The 23,628-nt window shown below is 51.7% G+C and overlaps 2 protein-coding genes across 2 annotated transcripts; both read right to left on the reverse strand.

The window, feature by feature from the left end:
* Positions 1-6,903: 6,903 nt before the first annotated feature.
* Positions 6,904-9,997, reverse strand: LOC515991 (cathelicidin-4). Its single transcript, XM_059879957.1, has 5 exons — positions 9,773-9,997; positions 9,114-9,221; positions 8,905-8,960; positions 7,656-7,768; positions 6,904-6,980 (listed from the first exon to the last, which is right to left on the reverse strand). Exons 1-5 carry the CDS (start codon positions 9,995-9,997, stop codon positions 6,904-6,906), a joined length of 579 nt encoding a protein of 192 aa, XP_059735940.1.
* Positions 9,998-18,271: 8,274 nt separating this feature from the next.
* CATHL6 (cathelicidin 6) lies at positions 18,272-20,196 on the reverse strand. Its single transcript, NM_174832.3, has 4 exons — positions 19,986-20,196; positions 19,248-19,355; positions 19,035-19,106; positions 18,272-18,451 (listed from the first exon to the last, which is right to left on the reverse strand). The coding sequence occupies exons 1-4, from the start codon at positions 20,184-20,186 to the stop codon at positions 18,356-18,358; spliced, it is 477 nt and encodes a 158-aa protein (NP_777257.1). The 5' UTR covers positions 20,187-20,196; the 3' UTR covers positions 18,272-18,355.
* Positions 20,197-23,628: the final 3,432 nt, after the last annotated feature.

Below are 23,628 nucleotides of genomic sequence, written 5' to 3' on the forward strand. Positions count from 1 at the left end.
AAGAAGGACCCCCATGTACTGCAAACATGAGGCAGGTCAAGCCATCTGGAGCCCAACTTCCAGGAGGATGGAGTAAGAGAGGGCACTTCACACAGGCACACACACCCTTCCACTTCCAGATCCCTGGTACTTGGGTGATCCCATCCTACATCCTGGATTTTCCTTGTTCAATCCATTTGCACATAGATGTCCTGGGAAGGCAGAAACTACCCCTTCAGATGCTCCAGTCAGGTCCCCTTTGTAAAGTGACTAGAGCAGGGATCAACCCCTGAGCAGAAGGACAGACTGCTGATCAGAACACACTTTCCCCAACCCTACCACTCACATAAGCCCAACAGACTCGGGTGGCGATGTCTACATCACCAGGGAAGACCTACATTTCTTATTTCCAAAAATAATTTAGTAGATTTTAAAGACACCTTTCTGGCCTCTGATTACCAGCTGAGAACCACTGATCATGGCTCCAGCAAAAAAACTGCCTCTCTAGGTGTTTCTTTCCTATCTGAAATTACCTTCTCGATCAAAGTGAAGTGAGAGTAGCTTGCTGCTGCTGCTGCTGCTGCTAAGTCTCATCAGTTGTGTCTGACTCTGTGCGACCCCATAGACGGCAGCCCACCAGGCTCCCCTGTCCCAACACTGGAGTGGGTTGCCATTTCCTTCTCCAATGCATGAAAGTGAAAAGTGAAAGTGAAGTCCCTCAGTCGTGTCCGACTCTTAGCGACCCCATGAACTGCGGCCTACCAGGCTCCTCGGTCCATGGAATTTTCCAGGCGAGAGTACTGGAGTGGGTTGCCATTGCCAGTAGCTTAGTCGTGTCCAACTCTTTGCGATCCCATGGACTGTAGCCCACCAGGCTCCTCTGTCTGTGGAAGTCTACAGGCAAGAATACTGGAGTGGTTTGCCATTCCCTTCTCCAGGGGATCTTCCCAAGCCACAGATCAAACCCAGGTCTCCCACATTTCAGGCAGATTCTTTACTGTCTAAGCCACCAGGGAAGCCCCATCTTGTTTAAACCAACAGACAAAAGAAGAGCCTAGGAAGCTAGGATTGCAGGTAGGTGGTGGGGGTGGAGACTGGGAGGCTGATGGGTGGCAGAAACCATGGTGGGTGGAGCTGAGCTGGTGGGAGCCATGCTGTGATGGTGTGAAACCCAAGCTACGAGGACATTAGCGAGATCCCCCCTGCTATCCCTGAAACAGATGGCCCTCTCCATTCTCCTGGGAGATCCTGCCCTGATGGTCACCTGTGCACCCTTGGGCAACCTCGTTGAAAGAGATTTCTTCCAAGTAATTTGCCAGTGGCAGCAGCACTGACTGAGGATCCCAGGTCCATCCTGTCACCAAAGCAACAACCCTAACACTAATCCTTAGGATGGTCATGGTAACAGCACTGGAGCCTGGGGCCTCTGGTGCCCTGCCCCTACCTCACAGCCTCCCGTGGCTGTGTTGTCTACGGAGTCTGGAGACGTAAGTCCAAGGACGTGACCTGGGTGTGTGGTCCTGCAGGGTACCATGGTCTCCCACGCATCCACCCACTCTGAGCTCACAGCACTCTTGTCAGGAGGCAGAGCACAGCTCACCACCAGTCTCAGAAGACCAGAGAGGAAATTGAGGCCCAGGGTGGGGTGGGGTGTGGCCTTGGGAGGGAGGTCTTGACCAAGTCAGGGTGGATGGTGGCACCCAGAGCTCTGGTTCCTGTGTGAGTTTCCTGGGGCCCACTGGGGTCTCCCTGTCTTTCAGACTAGCTCCCTGGTTCCCTGTACGGCCCCAGCAACCATCATCCTGACCTGCCCTGCCTCTCTCCTGCAGCCCGGTGCTTTTGAAGACTCAGTTCAAAAGCTGAGCATCAGTTCAAAAGCACTCTGTGCAGGGAAGGGCTGGTGGGGGTCCCCTTCTGATGTGTATTGCCACTCCCTTCCTTCCCTTCCTGGGCTCTCCCCTGCCCTCTGACTGCTCAAGGCTGGGGGCAAGGACTTGGGGATTTTCTGGGCAAGTTCACAGGGAAATAAGTTTTCTCAGAATGACTTCCATAGACTCCTTCATGTGTTGTGGGAGGTGTGGAGTCACCACTGCCCAGAACCAGCTATACAACTAGCAAATTGAAATTGTAGCATCCCAGCTCCAAAAGGTATATAGAATTTCAAGACCTCAGGGATATATAGAGCATTAAACCAAGTACCCAGCCCTCCTGAGCACAGGGGCCTGTGTGACCTCCCTGGTGACACACCCATGATGCTGGCCCCGTCCCCAGCCCCCAAAACACAATGTTGGCAAGAAGGAAACCAAGTACCTGCTTCTGGAGTTCCTCAGATAGTAGAGGTTTTAAGTGCCTGGGAAATACAACAGGCACTTGTCATTTTGATTTACTGGTTCTCTAAAGTCTTCTCTAAGAAGTAAAGAAGGGGACGTCCCCCGGAGTTAAGTAGTTAGGAATCTGCTTGCCAGTGCAGGAGACACAAGTGCAATGCCTGGTCAGGGAAGATCCCAAATGCTGAGGTGCAACTAAGCCCATGCGACACGACTACTGCACCTGTGCTCTAGAGCCCGGGAGCCACAACTGCTGCAGCCCCAGTGCCCTAGAGCCTGTGATCCGCAGCAAGAGAAATGACTCCATGCACCGCAACTGGACAGGAGCCCTGACTCGCCACACCTAGACAGAGCCAGCACACAGCAACAAAGACCCGGTGCAGCCAAAAGCAAAAAGCAAAACCTCCTCCTGTGTACAGTACATAAAGTGATTTCTGTTTAAAAAAGAGAGAGAGAGGGAGCAAGAAAGAAAGAAAGTAGGGCTCTGAACACACAAATACAGGAGAAGAGCAGTGCCTTTGCAACTCCCATTGTCCAGAAGGGCAACCAGGGCCCAGGAGAGCAAGAGAGAAGGGAGCTTAGCAAGGCCAGGGGGTGCACGTGGCAAGCCTAGGCTGGACTCCCAGATCAGTGCTCTTTCCACTCCCCACAGCATCTCCAGCTGCCCACCCCTGGGGGCATCTGGAGCTCGTGACTGGGCCCCTGTCTTCCTGTCCAGCCCAGCACCCTCCACCCCACCCGCCTGCACGAGCCCAGGAGGTCCCGCACCGCAAGCTGCTTCCTGGGCTGGGACAGCCTCCCCTCCTGCCCAGCGGCACAGCCCACACATCCACCTTTAACTTAGCTGATCCATCCATGAAGGGCTAGGGGTTTTCAGGACCCTGGTGGACCAACCCCACCCCCCAACCCCCCGGGAGCGCTGACACAGACCCCACGTCTGAGAGAGCCACATCTAGAACATGACCGCCCATGTTTCCCTCCAAATGCCCCATTTTCCCTTTTTTCGGGGAAAGGGCCATTTTGTTGAGATTTTCAATTTTCACCCTTCCCGTGATAGGGGTGTTGCTCTCTGAGGCTCTGAACATCCACTGATGCCCAGTAACAAGCCAGTGACGCCTCTTGAATGGGCTGCAGCGTCAGGCTTGTGCTGGGTCTGTGTCCGCAGGAAGACCGTGGCCTGCTGCTGGCTTCCTTCTGCCCCGGGCTCCAGGCTGTGTGGTTCTCAGTCCCCCTGCACGTGTCACTGGAAAGGCTCCTAGGGCAGATCGGCCTGAGCGGGCGGCATCTGTACAACCCGCGAGTTACTTTCTTGAAGTTCTGCATCCCCAGCTCTCCAGCTGATGTGCTGTGAGCACCTTCTTAAACTGCCACCCTTGTCTTCTAAACTGCTTTACTGCCACCATGTGGCCGAGCTGGGGAAGATCCCCCGGAGAAGGAAATGGCAACCCACTCCAGTATTCTGGCCTGGAGAATCCCGTCAACAGAGGAGCCTGGTGGGCTACGGTCCATGGGGTCGCAAAGAGTCGGACATGACTGAAGCAACCTGGCACGCGTGTGGCCAAGCCGATCAGGAGGGCTCCCACTGGGCATTTGTACCAATGTCACTGTCCTAACTGGGCTTTCCCCGATGTCAGCACCCCTCACAGTAAGGGTTACACAATATATTAACTGGAGGATAATTGCTTTACAATATTGTGATGGTTTTTGCCATCCATCAGTATGAAGCGGCCATAGGTATACATGTGTCCCCTCCATCCTGAACCTCCCCTCCCACCTCCATTCCCAGCCTATCCCTCCAGGTTGTTACAGAGCACTGACTTTGGGTGCCCTGCATCATACACTTTTATTGACTGCATTCTAGTTGGATTAAGTCACTACTTCCCTTTTTTTTTGGCCACACGGAATGGCTACGGAGCTTCCCCAACCTAGGATCAAACCAGTGCCCTCTACATTCGAAGGGCAGAGTGTTAACCATTGTACCATCGGGGAAATCCTGAAAGGGGACATTTGTGACCTAAAAAAGACGTCCTATAGTACCATCTCAGCCCAAAGAGGAGTCATCAGAGATGTCATCAGGACCACGTGGGGCCACAGCCCCACGGAGTGTGGCTTTGTTTACTACGAAGAGAAAAAGGGACCAGCTTTGAAAGCGCATTTCATGTTCAGCACAGAGGTAGTCCTAGTACCAGGAGCATCGAGGTTTTTACTTTATCAGTTCAGTCCAGTCACTCAGTGACTCTTTGCGACCCCATGGACTGCAGCAGACCAGGCTTCCCTGTCCATCACCAATTTCCAGAGCCTGCTCAAACTCATATCCATCGAGTAGGTGATGCCAACCATCTCATCCTCTGTCGCCCCCTTTTCCTTCTGCCTTCAATCCCCTTCTCCTCCTGCCTGTACTTTATAAAAGGGAGCAATTTCACATTGATGCTCCAGGGATTCCGTTTTGTGGAATGCCCTCATGTTTCAAGCAACTTCACTCAGCGAAAAAGCCTCTGGGTATTGTTGTTATTGTTCAGTCACGCCTGCACTATTGATAACACAGAAGGCAGAGCGATTAGATGGAAACTTTTGGCTTCCCAACCAACAAACATTGCCTACACATGAAAACACTAGAGAGTGTTGTCAGTATATTGTGGCAAGTCCCTTCCACTGTATGTTGATATATTGTTGAATACAGATGCGTTGATAACAGATGAATTCTGTCTGTAAACCCTACCACAATCACATAAAAGTATTTTAAACAGAAGTACAAATAGTCGGCCGAAAGTGGCCATAAAACAGAATCATAAAAAAAATCCAGAGGGGAACTCTCTGGCCGTCCATTGGTTACGACTTGGTGCTCTCAATGCCAGAGTCTCGGGTTCAATCCTTGTTTGGAGAACTAAGATCCTGCAAGCTAGGATCCTAAAAAATAATCTAAAGAAGACAGAAAACTAAGGGAGAATAAGGTACCATCTGAATGAATAAAAGAGCTTTGAGATGTGAGATTAAACTCCAGATGTGTCGATGATTACGTAATACAAGTGGTCCTGTGTTACCCAGGGGTTCTCGTTTCTGTATCTGATGTTTTCACATCTCACTGCTCCACCCAGGGTTAGTAGATGCTCTAACTAACACTCTCTCCCTCAGCCCACCTCTCACGTGCAAACCGACCAGCACCCCCATCCCACCCTTTCTATCGCTAAGACTCTAAATCTCTGTCCTAGTAACCCCAGGGCCAGGTGCCAACAAATTGGGGAGCCCCCACACCCACACCAGCCCACTGAAATTACTCAAGTTACTCCATCCTCAACCTGGTCAGCCTCATGCTCCCGCCTTGCCCATTCCTTCCCTGAGAACATCACACGGGCTGTGACTGTCCTCTCCTGTGTGGGCAGCATGACCCGCTCCTGCTCCCCCGGGGACTGTGAGTAACAGACTCACTCTGCACCAGCGATGGGCTCCCCACCTAGGGGAGCTCGGACCACAGCGATGGACTCGGACCACAGGTGAATAAAGCCAAACACTGGGGACATAGAAAATGCCGGGAGACAGAGACACAGGGAGAGTGGGAGAGAGAAGGAGAGAAAGAGAAAGAGAGACACAAACACTTTAGGCAAAATGTAGGTGATCCTGAAAATAGAGAATTCGGAAGTTTATGCACTATTTTTGCATGCCTGCCTTGAGCACTGAACTGAGTGTTACTTCTAATCCTACCACTCTAGTCACTGCTTTTTCCTGAGTAATTTTCTCCCCGCAACACCTTCTTTCCCTCCTGCCGGGCTTGGGTCCCCTCCATTGCAGGAGAACTGACAAATCAAGCTTGTCTTGGAGAGATGCTCAATGCCATTCATGAAATACTGTCACTTGTCTTCTCAGGGGTAAGAGGTCAAAAGGTCAAGCAGCAGACTCTCTCCCCAGTCACTGTAGAAGGCATTGACAAGGCCCGGGACCAGTTCTGTCTCCTTCTCAAGGGTTGAGATGGAAAAACTGTTTGCATCCTTTCCTGTCTGCTATCAGAGGTCACATATGCAAGCTGAATGCCTCCTCCATGCCAAGGGACATCTGGTCCACACTGATATAAAACGTGAAAGGGCAAGATAGGCCTGAGGCTACAGGTGGGTTGCCATGGAAGCAGGACGGGCAACCAGGGGAAGGAGTTGAAGGCACTTGTGACCTGCACAGACGCCGTGTCATCCTGATGAGTGGTCCCCCTCTCCGTTTGGGCGGGAACGTGCCAACTGTGACAGGCCTGATACAGAGTGCTTGCCAATTTCCATGATGTAAATATTCCTACCAAGGCTGATTTAAGCTACTAAGTGTATAACAACCAGCTCAAAAATACCCAGACCATTTAGCAGTTGGCTCTGGCAAGTCTGTATCTTCAGGCACAGACCCAACAAAGCCCCCTCGGTTTCCTCTGTAGAGTTTCTTCCCTCAACTCGGGGTGATGTAAAGTGAGAAGCATGAGGTTCCTCTAAACTGCATGAAACCAGCCCCTCCAGCTCACCAAGAGAAGACAAGCCCAACAGGTAACAAAGTAAATGCTCTGTGAGATCCTGACCTCTGTCCCTCTCTGGAACAGGTTGGCCAGAAGCAGACCTAAGACAAGCATTTAGTAGAAGTCGTTTGTTTGGGAGGCGATTCCAGAAAGCACGGGCTGGAGCGTAGAGAGGGGAGACAGGGCAGGACCTGAATCAGAAAAGGAGGTGTCAGTGAACACATCAATGAGGAAGCGGACAAGGGCTCAACCCGGCTGGGGATCTCAGGCAGAGGGGTGAAACATCTGCAAGCTGGCCACCCAAGGAGCGGGGAAGAGGAAGTGTCTTTCCATCAAGTACCCCCAGTGGTTAGTTGAAGCTGCTCCCTGGATTCAAACTCCCCAGTGCTTCCAGTCTGCCCCAGAGCAAAGGTCAGCTGGAGAGTGGGGAGTGGGCAGGACATGGGCAGTGTCTGAAAGACTTGCCTTGTCTACACAGGCAAGTAGACATGTGACCTGTGTGTCACTCTGTGCCTCTCACCCTCGTGCGAGCTCTTCACCCTGATGGACAAGATGCTTGTATTTAATGGTGCAAATTTTAAACCATGTGACCCCTAAACACAAGCCCACTGCTTAATCTGGGACCCAGCTGAGGAAACAGTGATGTGTCACAATGCCACAGGAAAAACCAGGAGGGGCAGACTATTTCAGAATTAAGGGCCAGAGGTATGTCCTGGGCGTTGCACCTGCAGGCTCAGCCCTGAGACTGAACTTCGTCTCTGTGAGTGTCTAACAAGGTGGGAAGCCTGGCCCCTCGTGGACTGTCAGCTCCATGAGAGCAGGAACAGTATTCCCACCAGCTCTGCACCCACGGCAGGTCTCCTTACGTCCTACTGGGTGTTGGAGGAGGAGGGCGGGGGCGGGTGAAGGGCTCGGGAGGGACCCGAGGGTGGGGACGCAGTTCTGGAGCTCCTGGGGCTGCTGCCTGCCTCGTGCCCTCCTGGAAGGAACAGGGGCCTCATGCTTCTCTGTGTTCACAGAAGTGACCTCACACACAGACATAGATACACACATGCACATAGACATACATCATACACAGACACACACAAACACACACACACACAAACACATACACACACACAAAAACCACACACACACAAACACATACACACACAAACACACACACACACAAACACATACACACACACAAACACAAACACATACTCACACCCCTAACAGGTCCCAGTAAGTTGGAAGAGGGGAGACAGTTGAAATTGAAGGCTGAAGGAAGTTGTTTTCACAAGATTTTATTTTTCAGATGCTGACACAGGGCAAAACTGATCCCAAGAGGTCTTCCCTGAGCTTCTGATTCACCAAAAACCCCTATGAGGCAGTTATCTGCATATCGTTCAACTGTGGCCTGGGGAATGGAAATGGAGGTACTATTTCTGGAGCTAACCGTGGAGCAGGGAGATTGGTAGAGGGAACCACTGCCAGGGACTCTCGTGGGACTGAACGGTGATGAGCCAAATTTCCTGAAACTCTTAAGCTGTGAACCAATAAAAACAGGTTTCTGGTGAGAACTGGGTGACGGTCAAGACATGGCCCCTCCCTTCCCATCTGACATTCCATTTGTGGTGGACTCCAGGAATCTTGGGGTCCCCGTTCACCTCTGGCTATGACCCTTGGCGCATGCAATTGAATCCTTACACCCATAAACAGATGAGGAAACTGAGGCCCACAGGAAGCCTGGGCCTTTCCAGGGTCCAAGCCCATCCCAGCAAAGCTGGACGGAACAGAGGCTGAAAGCCCATGAGTCCAGTCAGTACCTGGCATGTTCACAACCCCCTGGAGGCTTTGTGAAAATCCAAATGCCTGGGCTCCACCCCAGAGTCTGATTCAGGAGGTCTGAGTGGAGCCAAGAACCTGCCTCTCTGTTAGTTTCTTCCTGGGGGCCCCGTTAGACCACACTGCTCTAAGGTATGCAGAGCCAGGACTGGAGACCTAGGGCTCGGGAAGGCAGGGGCAAGGTCTGCCCTGGACTGGGGTGGGGGTTATTGATCCAAAGCACGTTCCAAACACCACCGCATTGTCAGCTGCACACCACGGAAAGGGCCACTCACCTCAACGGCTTACGTGAATACATCGTTCCAATGGTCCACGGTGACTGTCACCCCATATTCTTTCAGCACCTGGAGAAGGAGGCTCGACATCAAACTGGAACTCCTAGGCTATAACCCGCCAGCCACACCCCACCTCACCCCAGGGATGAGAAATTGTCCCCTGAAGTCCCCGGATCAGCTTCCTGGAAAGCATCCTCCTTCACTCCCAGCCCCCAGGCTCACCCCATTCTCCTTGAAGTCACACTGCTCTGGGGGCTGCAGGCTCGGTCTGGGGCACACGGTCTCCTTCACCCTGAAGCTCACAGGCTTTCGAGCTCCCGGGTCCTCCACCTGGTCAAGGATCAAAGTGGGGGGACTGGGCTCGGCTCATGTTTCCTTCTCTGATCTGTCTCCCTGCCCCCAACCCGGACCGCAGCCTCTCCAGCCCCCTGTGTGTCCAGCCCTGGGCTTGGTGCTGGCAGCACAGGGGAGGGGACAGAGCCCGTGCCTGGCCTCACGGGCACACAGAGAGCAGGAGTGGCCCTCACAGCAGCGCTGATGGCAGCGCCTCCCCTCAGAGGGGCTGAGGGAGGTCAGGGCCGCCTGCAGGGAGAGCCCTTGTCACTGGAGCCTCCAGGCTGACAGAGCTCCTCCTGGCAGAGAGACACCGAGGTGCAGAGAGGATATTAGGAGGGAAGTCACCTCACAGAGCCTGTGACCCCTCCATCCCTGGAGCTCCCAGAAGTCCAGGGAACCTGAGCCAGGTGTGCAGGGCGCCTGTTCCCACAGCAGAGATGCTAAGACAGGAAGCCTGGTGCTGGGAGATGACCCAGGTCTGGGAAGGTTTCCTGGAAGAGGTGGGAACCCACCTAGAGGGAAAAGTGCCTTCCTGACAGGAGGACCAGCCTGAGCGAAAGGGCGACAGTGTGGCCAAGGCTGGGAGGAGATGGCTCCAGGAGGCGGTAGAGATTAGCTTCTGAGGACCTCTCATTGAGCTGATCCACAGCACGAAGCACGGCCTCCCTGTAGCTGAGGGCCTGGGCGCTGGCCGAGGGCAGCGCTAGTCCCAGCAGCAGCAGCCACAGCGACCAGCGCCCCAGGGAGAGGCTGGCCCTCTGGGTCTCCATGGTCCCGAGTCTGCCTCCTCCCAGCCCAAGGGACCCTTCTTTTATGCCCAGTCTGAGCCCTGATGCAAAAGCTCTACCAGGAGTCTTCCTGACCCGCCCCATCCCTGCCCTCCTCCCAGGGTGTGGGCTGGTCTTACCTCAAGCCTTGCTGTTGCCTCATGGGATTTCTGGGCAGTGGGCAGGGAGGCCCGTTTGCAAGGTGAAGAAATGGTTTCTCCATCTCCTGACAACTTCTTGGCCTCTCCTAGATCCCATGGGGAGTGTCACCGGCAGGCTTGCTCAAGAGGGTTGTGTCCTCCAGGAGAGGGAGGGACCAGGCACTGTCTGCATCCCCTCTGCCTCCACACCATGGGCTCCTCGGGATTCAGGGTAAAGGAGTATATTCAGCACTCAACCTCCAGCTCTAGGCACTGCCTGGCACACAGTATGCACTCATTTAACATTTGATGAGTGGATGACAGGACCAACCCCTTCTGAGCCTTACCCACCCAGCCTGTCCCTAGGCAGCCATCAACCCTACACCATCCTGTCTTTGGGACCAGCCGTCAGCCTGTCAGGAGCTTGGCTCCATCTGTCCTCTCTCCTGGATTCATCTCCACTGTTTCTCAGTTAGGAAGTTCGCCTCCAGGTTGGAAGAGAATGGATACATATATACAGATGGCTGAGTCCCTTTGCTCTTCACCTGAAGCTATCATAACATGATTTGTTAATCAGCTATGTGTGCATGCATGTGTGCTCAGTCGCTTCAGTCGTGTCTGACTCTTTGAGACTCTTTGAGACCCTACGGACTGTGGCCTGCCAGGCTCACTATCCATGGGATTCTCCAGGCAAGAATACTGGAGTGGGTTGCTTTGTTCTCCTCTAGCTTAATCAGCTATACTACAATACAAAATAAAAATGGTAAAAAGTAAAGTCCTCCTTCACAGATACCCACCAACAGGCATTGCCTGTTCAACTGACCCCTCCCGAGTCAAGCATGAGAAAGGTCATCTGCACTGTGACCCCAGTTCAGTGCCCTCCTACACTCAAGGCTACCCAGTCCTCACTGGATCCACATTCACATTCAAGCCTTGTCTTCATCTCTACAGACTCGGGGGACCCCCTATCCTCCTGAACTTGCCCCTGACCAATTCTCCCCTGTCCCTGCTCTCCTGGATCCCCTCCAACTCCCTGGGGGCTCCTGCTGAGTCTCCTCCAAGGACTCTCCTCTTAGGAGGCAGAGCTGGCTCAGGAGCATCTGGGCTGCTTCTCCTCCCAGTCTTCACACATTCCTGGGGATGGCCCTTCTCAAGACACCAGTTCTCCTGAACACGCATCATGGCTCTGTCTCTGGGTTCAAGACTCCATGAATGCCCTGGAGGTCCACACTTGGCTGTTGGCTGGGTGCTGCCACAGGAGCCCTGAGCTGGAAGCCTGGGAGCCCCACCTGCTCCTTCTTCCTCCTGAGGACACTGCCCTGACTTCCCATCACCCCTGCCCTAGGCCTACTCCAGTCTTCTCTCCTCTCAGTGAATCCACAACCTCAAGATTCCATCTTCCCCTATTACCAGGCTCTCCCTGACCACTGTCCACCTTCCACATTATTTTCTAGGGGCTCCAACACACTGCCCATTTGACCATGTCACCACTGCCTCCCGAGCCCACACTCCCCCAACTTGGCATCAGGGCCCAGATGGTCGCTGTTCTTAGCTGTCCTCACCCTAGACTTGCGGGCCTCGGGTGTCAGGCTGCCTCATCCCCCCCAACCCCTCAGGCCCCTCAGAGCCCCCTGCTCGTCTCCCATCTCTGCCCCTGATCCCTCTGCTTGCCCTAACCTTCCTCCTTGAGAAGCCTTCCCTGATGTCCAAGGAGACTCGGCACCTCTACTTCTTGGATCCCACAGCCTTCAGGAAGTCTCTTCTGATTTGACCTCAAGTGACTTTCTGTCCAGTGCCCTGATTGGGACACCACGCTGGGGTGGCCAGTGTGGAGGCGGTTTGAGAACACAGATGGGAGGATAATGAACCGAAGGAATAGAGGGGCCACGGGCCAAGAAGGAAATTCTTGTACAGGTCTTGGGAGGAACAACCATGTAACTGTGAGGTCTGGGGTAACTCTTGGACTCATTTGTTCCTGTGGGACCCTTGGGGGCTTGGACAGGGCCCCTCGGAAGGTGGCAGCTGGATGGATGGCACTGGTTACACATCAGCCTTGGAGAAGGAAAGAGAGGTAGGCCTCTGTGTGATGTGGTTTCACAGTCTAGGTATTGCCTCAGAGGCTTTTTGGTCAAATTGTATCCTTTTCCCAAGTCACTCCCCAGGTCAGTAGGTGCCCAATATGCTACCGGAGATCAGTGGAGAAATAACTCCAGAAAGAATGAAGGGATGGAGCCAAAGCAAAAACAATACCCAGTTGTGGATGTGACTGGTGATAGAAGCAAGGTCCGATGCTGAAAAGAGCAATATCGCATAGGAACCTGGAATGTCAGGTCCATGAATCAAGGCAAATTGGAAGTGGTCAAACAAGAGATGGTAAGAGTAAATGTTGACATTCTAGGAATCAGCGAACTGAAATGGACCGGAATGGGTGAATTTAACTCGATTAACCATTATATCTACTACTGCGGGCAGGAATCCCTCAGAAGAAATGGAGTGGCCATCATGGTCAACAAAAGAGTCCAAAATGCAGTACTTGGATGCAATCCCAAAAACAACAGAATGATCTCTGTTCATTTCCAAGGCAAACCATTCAATATCACGGTAATCCAAGTCTATGCCCCAACCAGTAACGCTGAAGAAGCTGAAGTTGAATGGTGCTATGAAGACCTACAAGACCTTTTAGAACTAACACCCAAAAAAGATGTCCTTTTCATTATAGGGGGCTGGAATGCAAAAGTAAGAAGTCAAGAAACACCTGGAGTAACAGGCAAATTTGGCCTTGGAATATGGAATGAAGCAGGGCAAAGACTGATAGAGTTTTGCCAAGAAAATGCACTGGTCATAACAAACACCCTCTTCCAACAACACAAGAGAAGACTCTACACATGGACATCATCAGATGGTCAACACCGAAATCAGACTGATTATATTCTTTGCAGCCAAAGATGGAGAAACTCTATACAGTCAGCAAAAACAAGACCAGGAGCTGACTGTAGCTCAGACCATGAACTCCTTATTGCCAAATTCAGACTTAAATTGAAGAAAGTGGGGAAAACCACTAGACCATTCAGGTATGACCTAAATCAAATCCGTTATGATTATACAGTGGAAGTGAGAAATAGATTTAAGGGCCTAGATCTGATAGATAGAGTGCCTGATGAACTATGGACTGAGGTTCGTGACATTGTACAGGAGACAGGGATCAAGACCATCCCCATGGAAAAGAAATGCAAAAAAGCAAAATGGCTGTCTGGGGAGGCCTTACAAATAGCTGTGAAAAGAGGAGAAGTGAAGGGCAAAGGAGAAAAGGAAAGATATAAACATCTGAATGCAGAGTTCCAAAGAATAGCAAGAAGAGATAAGAAAGCCTTCTTTGGCGATCAATGCAAAGAAATAGAGGAAAACAACAGAATGGGAAAGACTACAGATCTCTTCAAGAAAATCAGAGATACCATGAGCTCGATAAAGGACAGAAATGATATGGACCTAATAGAAGCAGAAGATATTAAGAAGAGATGGCAAGAATACACAGAAGAACTGTACAAAAAAGATCTTCACGACCCAGATAATCACGATGGTGTGATCACTGACCTAGAGCCAGACATCCTGGAATGTAAAGTCAAGTGGGCCTTAGAAAGCATCACTACGAACAAAGCTAGTGGAGGTGATGGAATTCCAGTTGAGCTATTCCAAATCCTGAAAGATGATGCTGTGAAAGTGCTGCACTCAATATGCCAGCAAATTTGGAAAACTCAGCAGTGGCCACAAAAGGTCAGTTTTCATTCCAATCCCAAAGAAAGGTAATGCCAAAGAATGCTCAAACTACCACACAATTGCACTCATCTCACACGCTAGTAAAGTAATGCTCAAAATTCTCCAAGCCAGGCTTCAGCAATATGTGAACCGTGAACTTCCTGATGTTCAAGCTGGTTTTAGAAAAGGCAGAGGAATCAGAGATCAAATTGCCAACATCCGCTGGATCATAGGAAAAGCAAGAAGAGTTCCAGAAAAACATCTATTTCTGCTTTATTGACTATGCCAAAGCCTTTGACTGTGTGGATCACAATAAACTGTGGAAAATTCTTCAAGAGATGGGAATACCAGACCACCTGACCTGCCTCTTGAGAAATCTGTATGCAGGTCAATAAGCAACAGTTAGAACTGGACATGGAACAACAGACTGGTTCCAGATAGGAAAAGGAGTTCGTCAAGGCTGTATATTGTCACCCTGTTTATTTAACTTATATGCAGAGTACATCATGAGAAACGCTGGACTGGAAGAAACACAAGCTGGAATCAAGATTGCCAGGAGAAATATCAATAACCTCAGATATGCAGATGACACCACCCTTATGGCAGAAAGTGAAGAGGAACTCAAAAGCCTCTTGATGAAAGTGAAAGTGGAGAGTGAAAAAGTTGGCTTAAAGCTCAACATTCAGAAAACGAAGATCATGGCATCCGGTCTCACCACTTCATGGGAAATAGATGGGGAAACAGTGGAAACAGTGGATGACTTTATTTTGGGGGGCTCCAAAATCACTGCAGATGGTGACTGCAGCCATGAAATCAAAAGACGCTTACTCCTTGGAAGGAAAGTTATGACCAACCTAGATAGCATATTCAAAAGCAGAGACAGTACTTTGCCAACAAAAGTTCGTCTAGTCAAGGCTATGGTTTTTCCTGTGGTCATATATGGATGTGAGAGTTGGACTGTGAAGAAGGCTGAGTGCCAAAGAATTGATGCTTTTGAACTGTGGTGTTGGAGAAGACTCTTGAGAGTCCCTTGGACTGCAAGGAGATCCAACCAGTCCATTCTGAAGGAGATCAGCCCTGGGATTTCTTTGGAAGGAATGATGCTAAAGCTGAAACTCCAGTACTTTGGCCACCTCATTTGAAGAGCTGACTCATTGGAAAAGACTCTGATGCTGGGAGGGACTGGGGGCAGGAGGAGAAGGGGACGACAGAGGATGAGATGGCTGGATGGCATCACTGACTCGATGGACGTGAGTCTGGGTGAACTCCGGGAGTTGGTGATGGACAGGGAGGCCTGGCGTGCTGCGATTCATGGGATTGCAAAGAGTCGGACACGACTGAGCGACTGATCTGATCTGATATGATATTAGAAAATAATTAGCAACACGCGTGGTTACTGGTGTCTGGCACTCTCCCTGTGCTTTCCTGCCTCTGCATCATTGCATTTCCTAAACCTTAGCACTGAAGTCCCCTTCCCCATCTTTACATGGGGACAGGTGGCTGCTCAGGGACGAGGTCTGATAAAGGAGTCCACCTTGGAAGAGAACTTGGGAGCACCTGGCCCATAACCGATGCTCCATAAAAGCTGTTAATATCAGCGGGGCCAGAAGCTGCCCCCAGAGGCTACCCAGGTCCTTAGACACTGGAGTCAGGCAGACAGGAGTTTGAATCCTTGGTTTGCCTCTCACCAGCTGTGACTTCCTTGCAAATATTCTGCTCTGGTGGAACTCTCAGCAGCGAGTGAGAGTGAACCCAATTCACATGGCCCCAGACACAACTGAGAAACCCCTGTGGCTCCATTTTCCTGCAGTTCTCTCTGCAGGCTCTTGCTTAGAGAGAGAGAAGCAGGGGGAGAGGGAAAGGAGGGTGCAGAGGAGCAGCCTCAGGCATGCGAGGACCTCTGTGGCTGCAGCAGCTGTGCCCTGAGACGGTCGGACCAGACCCTGGGATCTCTGCCCACGCCCCCTTCTAACCCAATAGAGGATCACCAGCCCAGTGATGGGAGCACAGGTCCTGGCAGAGGTTGCTGCAAGACTGTTGTCACTACCTCGTCCCCACCCTGGGGCGCCCACCTTTCCCAGTCCTCCTCTATCTCCCCTCCCAGTCTGGTTGAGCCAGATATCTTTTCCCATCATGCTCTGCACTTAAACCCTAACTGGACAAAGCACAGCCTCATCTGTGTTTATATATGTCCTCATTCCAGCCCAGAGCCCAAGGCCTCCCATCAAAGAGAACAAAGTCGTGAAGAGAATGAGCAAGGCCAAGGCTGAGCGCCTTGACTTCCCATCCCTCCCTCTGCCCAACCTGCTGACCAGTGGTGTGAACGTAAAGCTGATTCTCAACAGCTGCCCTTTCTTCTCCTTGTCTGTAAAATGCACAGAAGGCCCTCCTCTCCTCCATGGAGAAATTTTCCCCCTCTGACCTTGAAGCTGAGGGTCAGAAGGGTCAGTTTCCAGAGAGCCTTCTCCAACTCCTGGGGAAAAGAGCAGCTGCCCACTCCATACTACCCCTCAACATGGTCACTAGGAGAAATCCCGCACAGCACAATACATTATCGGGGTCCCCCCAGAAGTCCCACTCTTCAGAAGCCTCCCTCATGGATGTTCACTCACATGGCCGAGGACAAAGGAACCAAGATGTCTCCTGCATCTTCTTTTAGCCTGGGAACTGAAAACCTTCCAGACATGTGTGACTGGGAATGCTATGTCCATTCTGTGCCCTAGAGTGCAACCATTTAAAACCAATGATGTATAAACTCCACAAATATTTCTCAGTAGTGAAAGTAAATATATTTGGTATATTCATACAGTGGAATACTAGGTGGTAGTGGTTTAGCCGCTAAGTCGTGTCCAGCTTTTTGCGACCCCATAGACTGTAGCCCGCCATGCTCCTCTGTCCATGGGATTTTCCAGGCAGGAATGCTGGAGTGGGTTGCCATTTCCTTCTCCAGGGGATCTTCCCCACCCAGGGATCGGACCTGGGTCTCCTGCTTTGCAGATGGATTCTTTACCAACTGAGCCACCAGGGGAGCCCAGAATACTAAGTCAGCAATAAAAAATTCCCCAACTATAATCACATGCAAAAACATGAGTTCTCACAAGCATGTTGCATGAAAAAATTGTGCAAATGAGACTATATATGCTACAATATAATTTTCTATGAATTTCAAATCCTAGTTACACTGACCTAAGTGTTCCAAAGTCAGGGCCATGGTTATGGAGATGGGGAAGCAACTAGAAGGGGGATAAAGAGATTTCTAGGCACAATGTTATTGTGTTGCTTAGTCACTAAGATGTGTATGGCTCTTTTACAACCGCGTGGACTGTAGCCGGCCAGGTTCCTCCGTCCATGGGATTTTCTGGGCAAGAATATGAGAGTGGGCTGCCATTTCCTCCTCCAGGGGATCTTCCTGATCCAGGGATCAAACTCACATCTCTTGAATTGACAGGCAGATTTTTTACCACTGAGCCACCAGGGAAGCCCTTCGGTGCATTACACACATGTACTTGTATAGCAACAGTCTTATGGACTCTGTGGGAGAGGGAGAGGGTGGGAAGATTTGGGAGAATGGCATTGAAACGTAAAATATCATGTATGAAATGAGTTGCCAGTCCAGGTTCAATGCATGATACTGGATGCTTGGGGCTAGTGCACTGGGACGACCCAGAGGGATGGTATGGGGAGGGAGGAGGGAGGAGGGTTCAGGATGGAGAACACATGTATACCTGTGGCGGATTCATTTTGATATTTGGCAAAACTAATACAATTTTGTAAAGTTTAAAAATAAAACAAACAAACAAAAAAACTCCATAAGTTGTGCATTTATTGTTAGTGCACAATTCCTATGTACATGCAATATGTCAGCTCCCTGGACCTCTTTGACTCCTGTGCTACTCTGACCACTTTGTAAAATCCTTGATTCTCCTGGGCTTACAGCACAGCCCCAACCCTCCCACCTGTTGTACCACCACCCTGGACACCTTGGGTCCTTCTCCATATCAGGCCCTGTACTTGACTCACTGACAAGGCCTGCTGACCTCCCAGACAGGGGCCAGTTACATCTCCCTCCTCCAGGTCTGAGATGAAATACATTCATTTTTTGTTGCTGTAATCAGTGTTCACATACGCATGTTCATGGTCGGGTTCGGGTCATGGAGGGACCTGAGAATAAAGATGCTGTCCTGGATCTCTTAGCCCTGCTGCCTGCCCCCACCCATCCCCTTCTGGAAATAACAACCACTTCTGTACTGTGCATTTGTGATCACGCACACACCAAAACACTTTCACAGACACACATACACACACACATAGGAGGGCTCCCAGAAGTAAAGATTTGGTCCCACTAAGCGAGAGGAGACAAGTGAAATTAAAGCTTGGAGGAAGCTGTTTTCAGAAGACTTTACTTTCTCAGAATCCAAAAGCCTGAGCCAGGGAGGACACACACAGGATTCTTCCATGGGCTCACAATTTACCCCAAATGGAGTAGCGGAATGACTGGAGAAAGTTTCTTAAAGAGTTTCTTAAACTTCTTACGAAATCGTTTAAATCTTCCAACACTCTGCAACTATGAACCAGGAAGAACCAGGTTACTTGTGGGAAAGGGAACCAGGAGTAAGACCAGACCCATCTGCACCTATACACGGGCTCCAAGGCCCACACCAGGAGATTTGCAGCCCCAGCATGCCCTTTGGCGGCAACCTTTGAAGCACAAGGTTGAATCCCTACACCTATAGACAGAAGAGCAAACTGAGGCCCTCAGGTGACAAGGGGCTTACCAGGGTCACAAGCCCATCCCAGCAAAGATGGAAGCGAGCTGGGGCTAAAAGATCATTACTTGAGTCAGTGCCTCTCAAACCATCAGAATCTCCTGGAGGCCTCGTGAAAAGACAAATGGCTGCACCCCACCCCAGACGTCTGAGTGGGGCTGAGAATCTGCATCTCTGTCAGTTCCTAGGTGGGGACCCCATTAGAGAACCATTGCTCTAAGAGACACAGAACCAGTGCTGGAGACCTGGGGCTTGCGGGAGGGAGCAGCCAGGGTAGGAGGGCCCTCCTCTGCCCTGGATGGGGGAGGGGGTCTTTGGTCCTAAGAATGTTCCACAACCCATCACCCTAGCGGTTCCTGCAGGACAGAAGGGGCCACTCACCTCCTCGCAGGTGACGTTAATTTTGCCTTTCACCGCATCCAGAGTGACTGTCCCTACACATTGCTTCACCAGCTGGAAGGAGAGGCTGGAGGTCAAACTGGAATCCCCAGGTCATAACCTCCCAGGCTCCACCCAGGGACTAAAAGTCTCCTTGAAACCCCTTGTTCAGCAGCTTAGGAAGCATTCACCCGTGCTCCCAGCCCCCAGGCTCACCCCATTTTCCTTGAAGTCACACTGCTCTGCGGGCTGCTGGCTCGTCCTGGGGCACACGGTCTCCTTCACCCTGAAGCTCACAGGCTTCGGGATGTTTGGGTTCTCATCCTGATCCAGGAATAAAATGGGGAGACTGGGCTCGGGCTCATGTTTCCTTCTCTGATCTGTCTCCCTGCCCCCAACCCGGATGGCAGCCTCTCCAGCCCCCTGTGTGTCCGGCCCTGGGCTTGGTGCCGGCAGCACAGGGGAGGGGACAGAGCCCGTGCCCGGCCTCACGGGCACACAGAGAGCAGGAGCGGCCCTCACAGCAGCGCTGATGGCAGCGCCTCCCCTCAGAGGGGCTGAGGGAGGTCAGGGCCGCCTGCAGGGAGAGCCCTTGTCACTGGAGCCTCCAGGCTGACAGAGCTCCTCCTGGCAGAGAGACACCGAGGTGCAGAGGGGACATTGGCAGAGAAGTCACTTCACAGAGCCTGTGACCCCCCCATCCCTGGAGCTCCCAGAAGTCCAGGGAGCCTGAGCCAGGTGTGCAGGGCGCCTGTTCCCACAGCAGAGATGCTAAGGCAGGAAGCCTGGTGCTGGGAGATGACCCAGGTCTGGGAAGGTTTCCTGGAAGAGGTGGGAACCCACGTAGTGGGAAAAGTGCCTTCCTGACAGGAGGACCAGCCTGAGCGAAGGGGCGACAGTGTGGCCAAGGATGTCAGGAGACAGATCCCCTTCCCAGCCCCCTCCCCAACTCACGTCCTCCTTGGGAGGTGGGTCTAGCTCCAGGAGCCGGTAGAGATTAGCTTCTGAGGACCGCTCATTGAACTGATCCACAGCACGAAGCACGGCCTCCCTGTAGCTGAGGGCCTGGGCGCTGGCCGAGGGCAGCGCTAGTCCCAGCAGCAGTAGCCACAGTGACCACCGTCCCAGGGAGAGGCTGGCCCTCTGGGTCTCCATGGTCCCCAGTTTGCCACCTCCCAGACTGCAGGATCTGCCTTTATGCTAAGCCTGGGCCTAATGCAAAGGCTCTACCAGGAGTCTTCCTGACTAGCCCCGTCCCTGCCCTCCTCCCAGGATGTGAGGTGGACTTGCCTCAGCCCCTGCTGTTGCCTCATGGGGTTTCTGAACAGTAGGCAGGGAGGCTCCTGTGCAAAGTGAAGAAATGGTTTCTCCATCTCCTTGACAACTTCTTGGCCTTTCCTGGACCCCACAGGGAGTGTCACAGGCAGTCTTGCTCAAGAGGATTGAGTCCTCCAGAAGATGGAGGGGCCAGGCACTATCTACATCCCCTCTGCCTCCACACCTCAGGATTCAGTGTAAAGGAGTGTATTTGCTATTCAACCTGCTTCATTGACTACATTAAAGACTTTTTGACTGTGTGGACCATAACAAACTGTGGAAAATTCTTCAAGAGATGGGAATACCAGACCACCTGGCCTGCCTCCTGAGAAATCTGTATGCAGGTCAAAAAGCAACAGTTAGAACTGGACATAGAACAATGGGCTGATTCCAAATTAGGAAAGGAGTACATCCAGGCTGTATATTGTCACCCAGCTTATATAACTTATATGCAGAGTACATCATTCAAAACACTGGGCCAGATAAAGCACAAGCTAGAATCAAGATTGTCAGGAGAAATATCAGTAACCTCAGATATGCAAATGACACCACCCTTATGGCAGGAAGCGAAGAGGAACTAAACAGCCCCTTGATGAAAGTAAAGAGGAGAGTGAAAAGCAGGTTTAAAACTCAACATTCAAAAAACTAAGATCATGGTATCTGGTCACATCACTTCATGGCAAATAGATGGGGAAACAATGGAAACATTGACAGACTTTATTTTCTTGGGCTCCAAAATCACTGTGAATGGTGACTGTGACCATGAAATTAAAAGACGCTTGCTCCTTGGAAGAAAAGCTATGACAAATCTACATAGCATATTTAAAAGCAGAGACGTTACTTTAGTAATGTCTAGTCAAAGCCATGGTTTTTCCAGTAGTCATGTAAGGATGTGAAAGTCGGACCATAAAGAAGGCTGAGCACCAAAGAATTGATGCTTTTGAACTGTGGTGTTGGAGAAGACTCTTGAGAGTCCCTTGGACTGAAAGGAGATCAAACCAGTCAATCCTAAAGGAAATCAGCCCTGAATATTCATTGGAAGAACTGATGCTGAAGCTGAAGCTCCAATATTTTGGTCACCTGATGCAAAGAGCAGACTCATTGGAAAAGACATTGATGCTGGGAAAGATTGAAGGCAGGAGGAGAAGGGGACAACAGAGGACAAGATGGCTGGATGGCACCACCGACTCAATGGACATGAGTTTGAGCAAGCTCTGGGAGATAGTGAAGGACAGGGAAGCCTGGCGTCCATGGGGTCGCAAAGAGTAGGATGCAACTGAGTAACTGAACAACAACCCCTCCTCTAGGCACCCAGTAGGCACACAGGTAAAGTTGGATGAGTGGATGACAGCTCCAATCCCTTCTACAGTCTCACCCATCCAGCTTGTCCTCACGCAGTCACATGGTCAGACCATCCTTGTCTCTCCGCAACCCTCAGCCTGTCAGGGGGTCGGCTTCACCTGTCCCCTCTCCTACTCTTCTCTGATTTCCTCACACTAAAGATGTCAGCAGTTGTGGCCTGTTGCTACACTCAACCTCTTTATCTTCACAGGTGCTGGGGAAACACTCTGTCTACCTGAATATGCTCTCTGCCAATCTCCCCTGTCCCTGCCCTCCTGGGTCCCCTCCTCCTCCCTGGGGGCTCCTGCTGAGTCTCCTCCAAGGACTCTCCTCTTAGGAGGCAGGGCTGGCTCAGGAGCATCCGGGCTGCTCCTCCTCCCCGTCGTCACACGTTTCTGGGGACCACACTTCTCAAGACAACAGTGCCCATCACACACATACTGGACTGTGCCTCTGGGTTCAAGACTCCGATGAACGCCCTGGTGGTCCTCACTGGGCCGTTGGCTGGGTGCTGCCAAAGGAGCCCTGAGCTAGAAGCCTGGGAGCCCCACCTGTTCCTTCTTCCTTCTGAGGACACTCCCCTGACCTCCCGCCACCCCTGCCCTGGGCCGACCCCCATCTCCTCTCCTCTCCTCTCAGTGACGCCACAACCTCCAGACTCCATGTTTCCTGATTTTCAGGCTCTCTCCAGACCACTGTCCACCCTTCACACCATTTCTAGATGCCAAGACAGAGTGCTGATTTGATCACTTCACCCTCCGCCTTCAGAGCACACAGACCCCCGCCTGACAGCAGGGTCTGGATCTCCTCATTGTCCACACCCCGGCCCTGCGGGGCAGGTCTCAAGCTGCCTTGACCACTCCAACCACAAGCCATCTCAGAGCCTCCTGCTTGGCCCCCATCTCTGCAGCTGGTGCCTCTGCTTGCCCTGACATGCCACCTTGCAAAATTTTCCCTGACCTTAACCAAAAGTGGTACCTCCTCCTCTTGACTCCCAAAGCCTTCAGGACATCCCTTCTTCTGTTTTGCTTTTTTAGTAAAATGTGCTTTTTATTTATTTAGTTAGTTCTGGCTGTACCGTGTCTTCGTTGCCACCCACCAGCTAGTCTGGTTGCATAGAGCAAGGGCTACTCTCTAGTTGCGGTGCACAGGCTTCTTGTTACGGTGGCTTCTCTTGTTGCGGAGCACAGGCTCTAGAGAGTGAGGTCTCAGTAGCTGTGGCCCAGGGGCTTACTTGCCTGGTGTGGGATCTTCCTGGACCGTGGATCCAACCCACATCCCCTGCATTGGCAGGCAGATTCTTACCCACAGGACCACCAGGGAAGTCCAGGACATCCCTTCTGATTTGACCTCCAGGATTCCTTGCCCAGTGCTCTGGTTGAACACCAGGTGGGGAGGAAAAGAGAGCACAGCTGGGGGAAATACTATGCCCAAGGGACCGAGGAGTGCTGAAGCCAAGAACATTCCAATCCACCAATGCCAGGGAAGCACCATGTGGCCGTGAGGACTCAGTTGCCCTGTGGGACCCTTGGAGCCTTGGCCAGGGCACCTTGGAAGGTAGCAGCCTGGATGGGAGATGCTGGTTGACCACTCAGCCTTGGAGAAGGAAAGAGAAGTGAATTTTGTGCAACCTTATTACACCGCCCAGATATTGCCCCACTGGCCTCTTGGTCAAGCTATATCTTTTCCCTGAGTCAAATAATTAGCAACACACATGGTTCCTGGGTGTTTGGTAACCTGGAAACCTCCCTGTGCTCTCCTGGTGGTGGTGGTCTATTCGCTAAGTCGTGTTCGACTCTTTGCAACCCCATGAACTGTAGCCTGCCAGGCTCCTCTGTCCATGGGATTTCTCAGGCAAGAATACTGGAGTGGGTTGCCATATCCTCCTCTAGAGAATCATCTCAACCCAGGGATTGAACCTGTGGCTCCTGGGTCTCCG

Source organism: Bos taurus, chromosome 22 (assembly GCF_002263795.3).
Source record: "Bos taurus isolate L1 Dominette 01449 registration number 42190680 breed Hereford chromosome 22, ARS-UCD2.0, whole genome shotgun sequence".
Classification (NCBI taxonomy): Eukaryota; Metazoa; Chordata; class Mammalia; order Artiodactyla; family Bovidae; genus Bos; species Bos taurus.

Excerpts from the sequence above, each read along its gene's own strand:
- CATHL6 (NM_174832.3), bottom strand. The coding sequence starts at position 20,186 with ATGGAGACCCAGAGGGCCAGCCTCTCCCTGGGACGGTGGTCACTGTGG. Across the intron at positions 19,356-19,985 it reads ACCCACCTCCCAAGGAGGAC|GATGAGAACCCAAACATCCC; the intron begins GTGAGTTGGGGA and ends TTCCTGGATCAG. Across the intron at positions 19,107-19,247 it reads GTGACTTCAAGGAAAATGGG|CTGGTGAAGCAATGTGTAGG; the intron begins GTGAGCCTGGGG and ends CTCTCCTTCCAG.
- LOC515991 (XM_059879957.1), bottom strand. The coding sequence starts at position 9,997 with ATGGAGACCCAGAGGGCCAGCCTCTCCCTGGGGCGCTGGTCGCTGTGG. Across the intron at positions 9,222-9,772 it reads TCGCCCTTTCGCTCAGGCTG|GTGGAGGACCCGGGAGCTCG; the intron begins GTCCTCCTGTCA and ends ATCCTTGACCAG. Across the intron at positions 7,769-8,904 it reads CATTGGAACGATGTATTCAC|GAGGGCACGAGGCAGGCAGC; the intron begins GTAAGCCGTTGA and ends TGTTCCTTCCAG.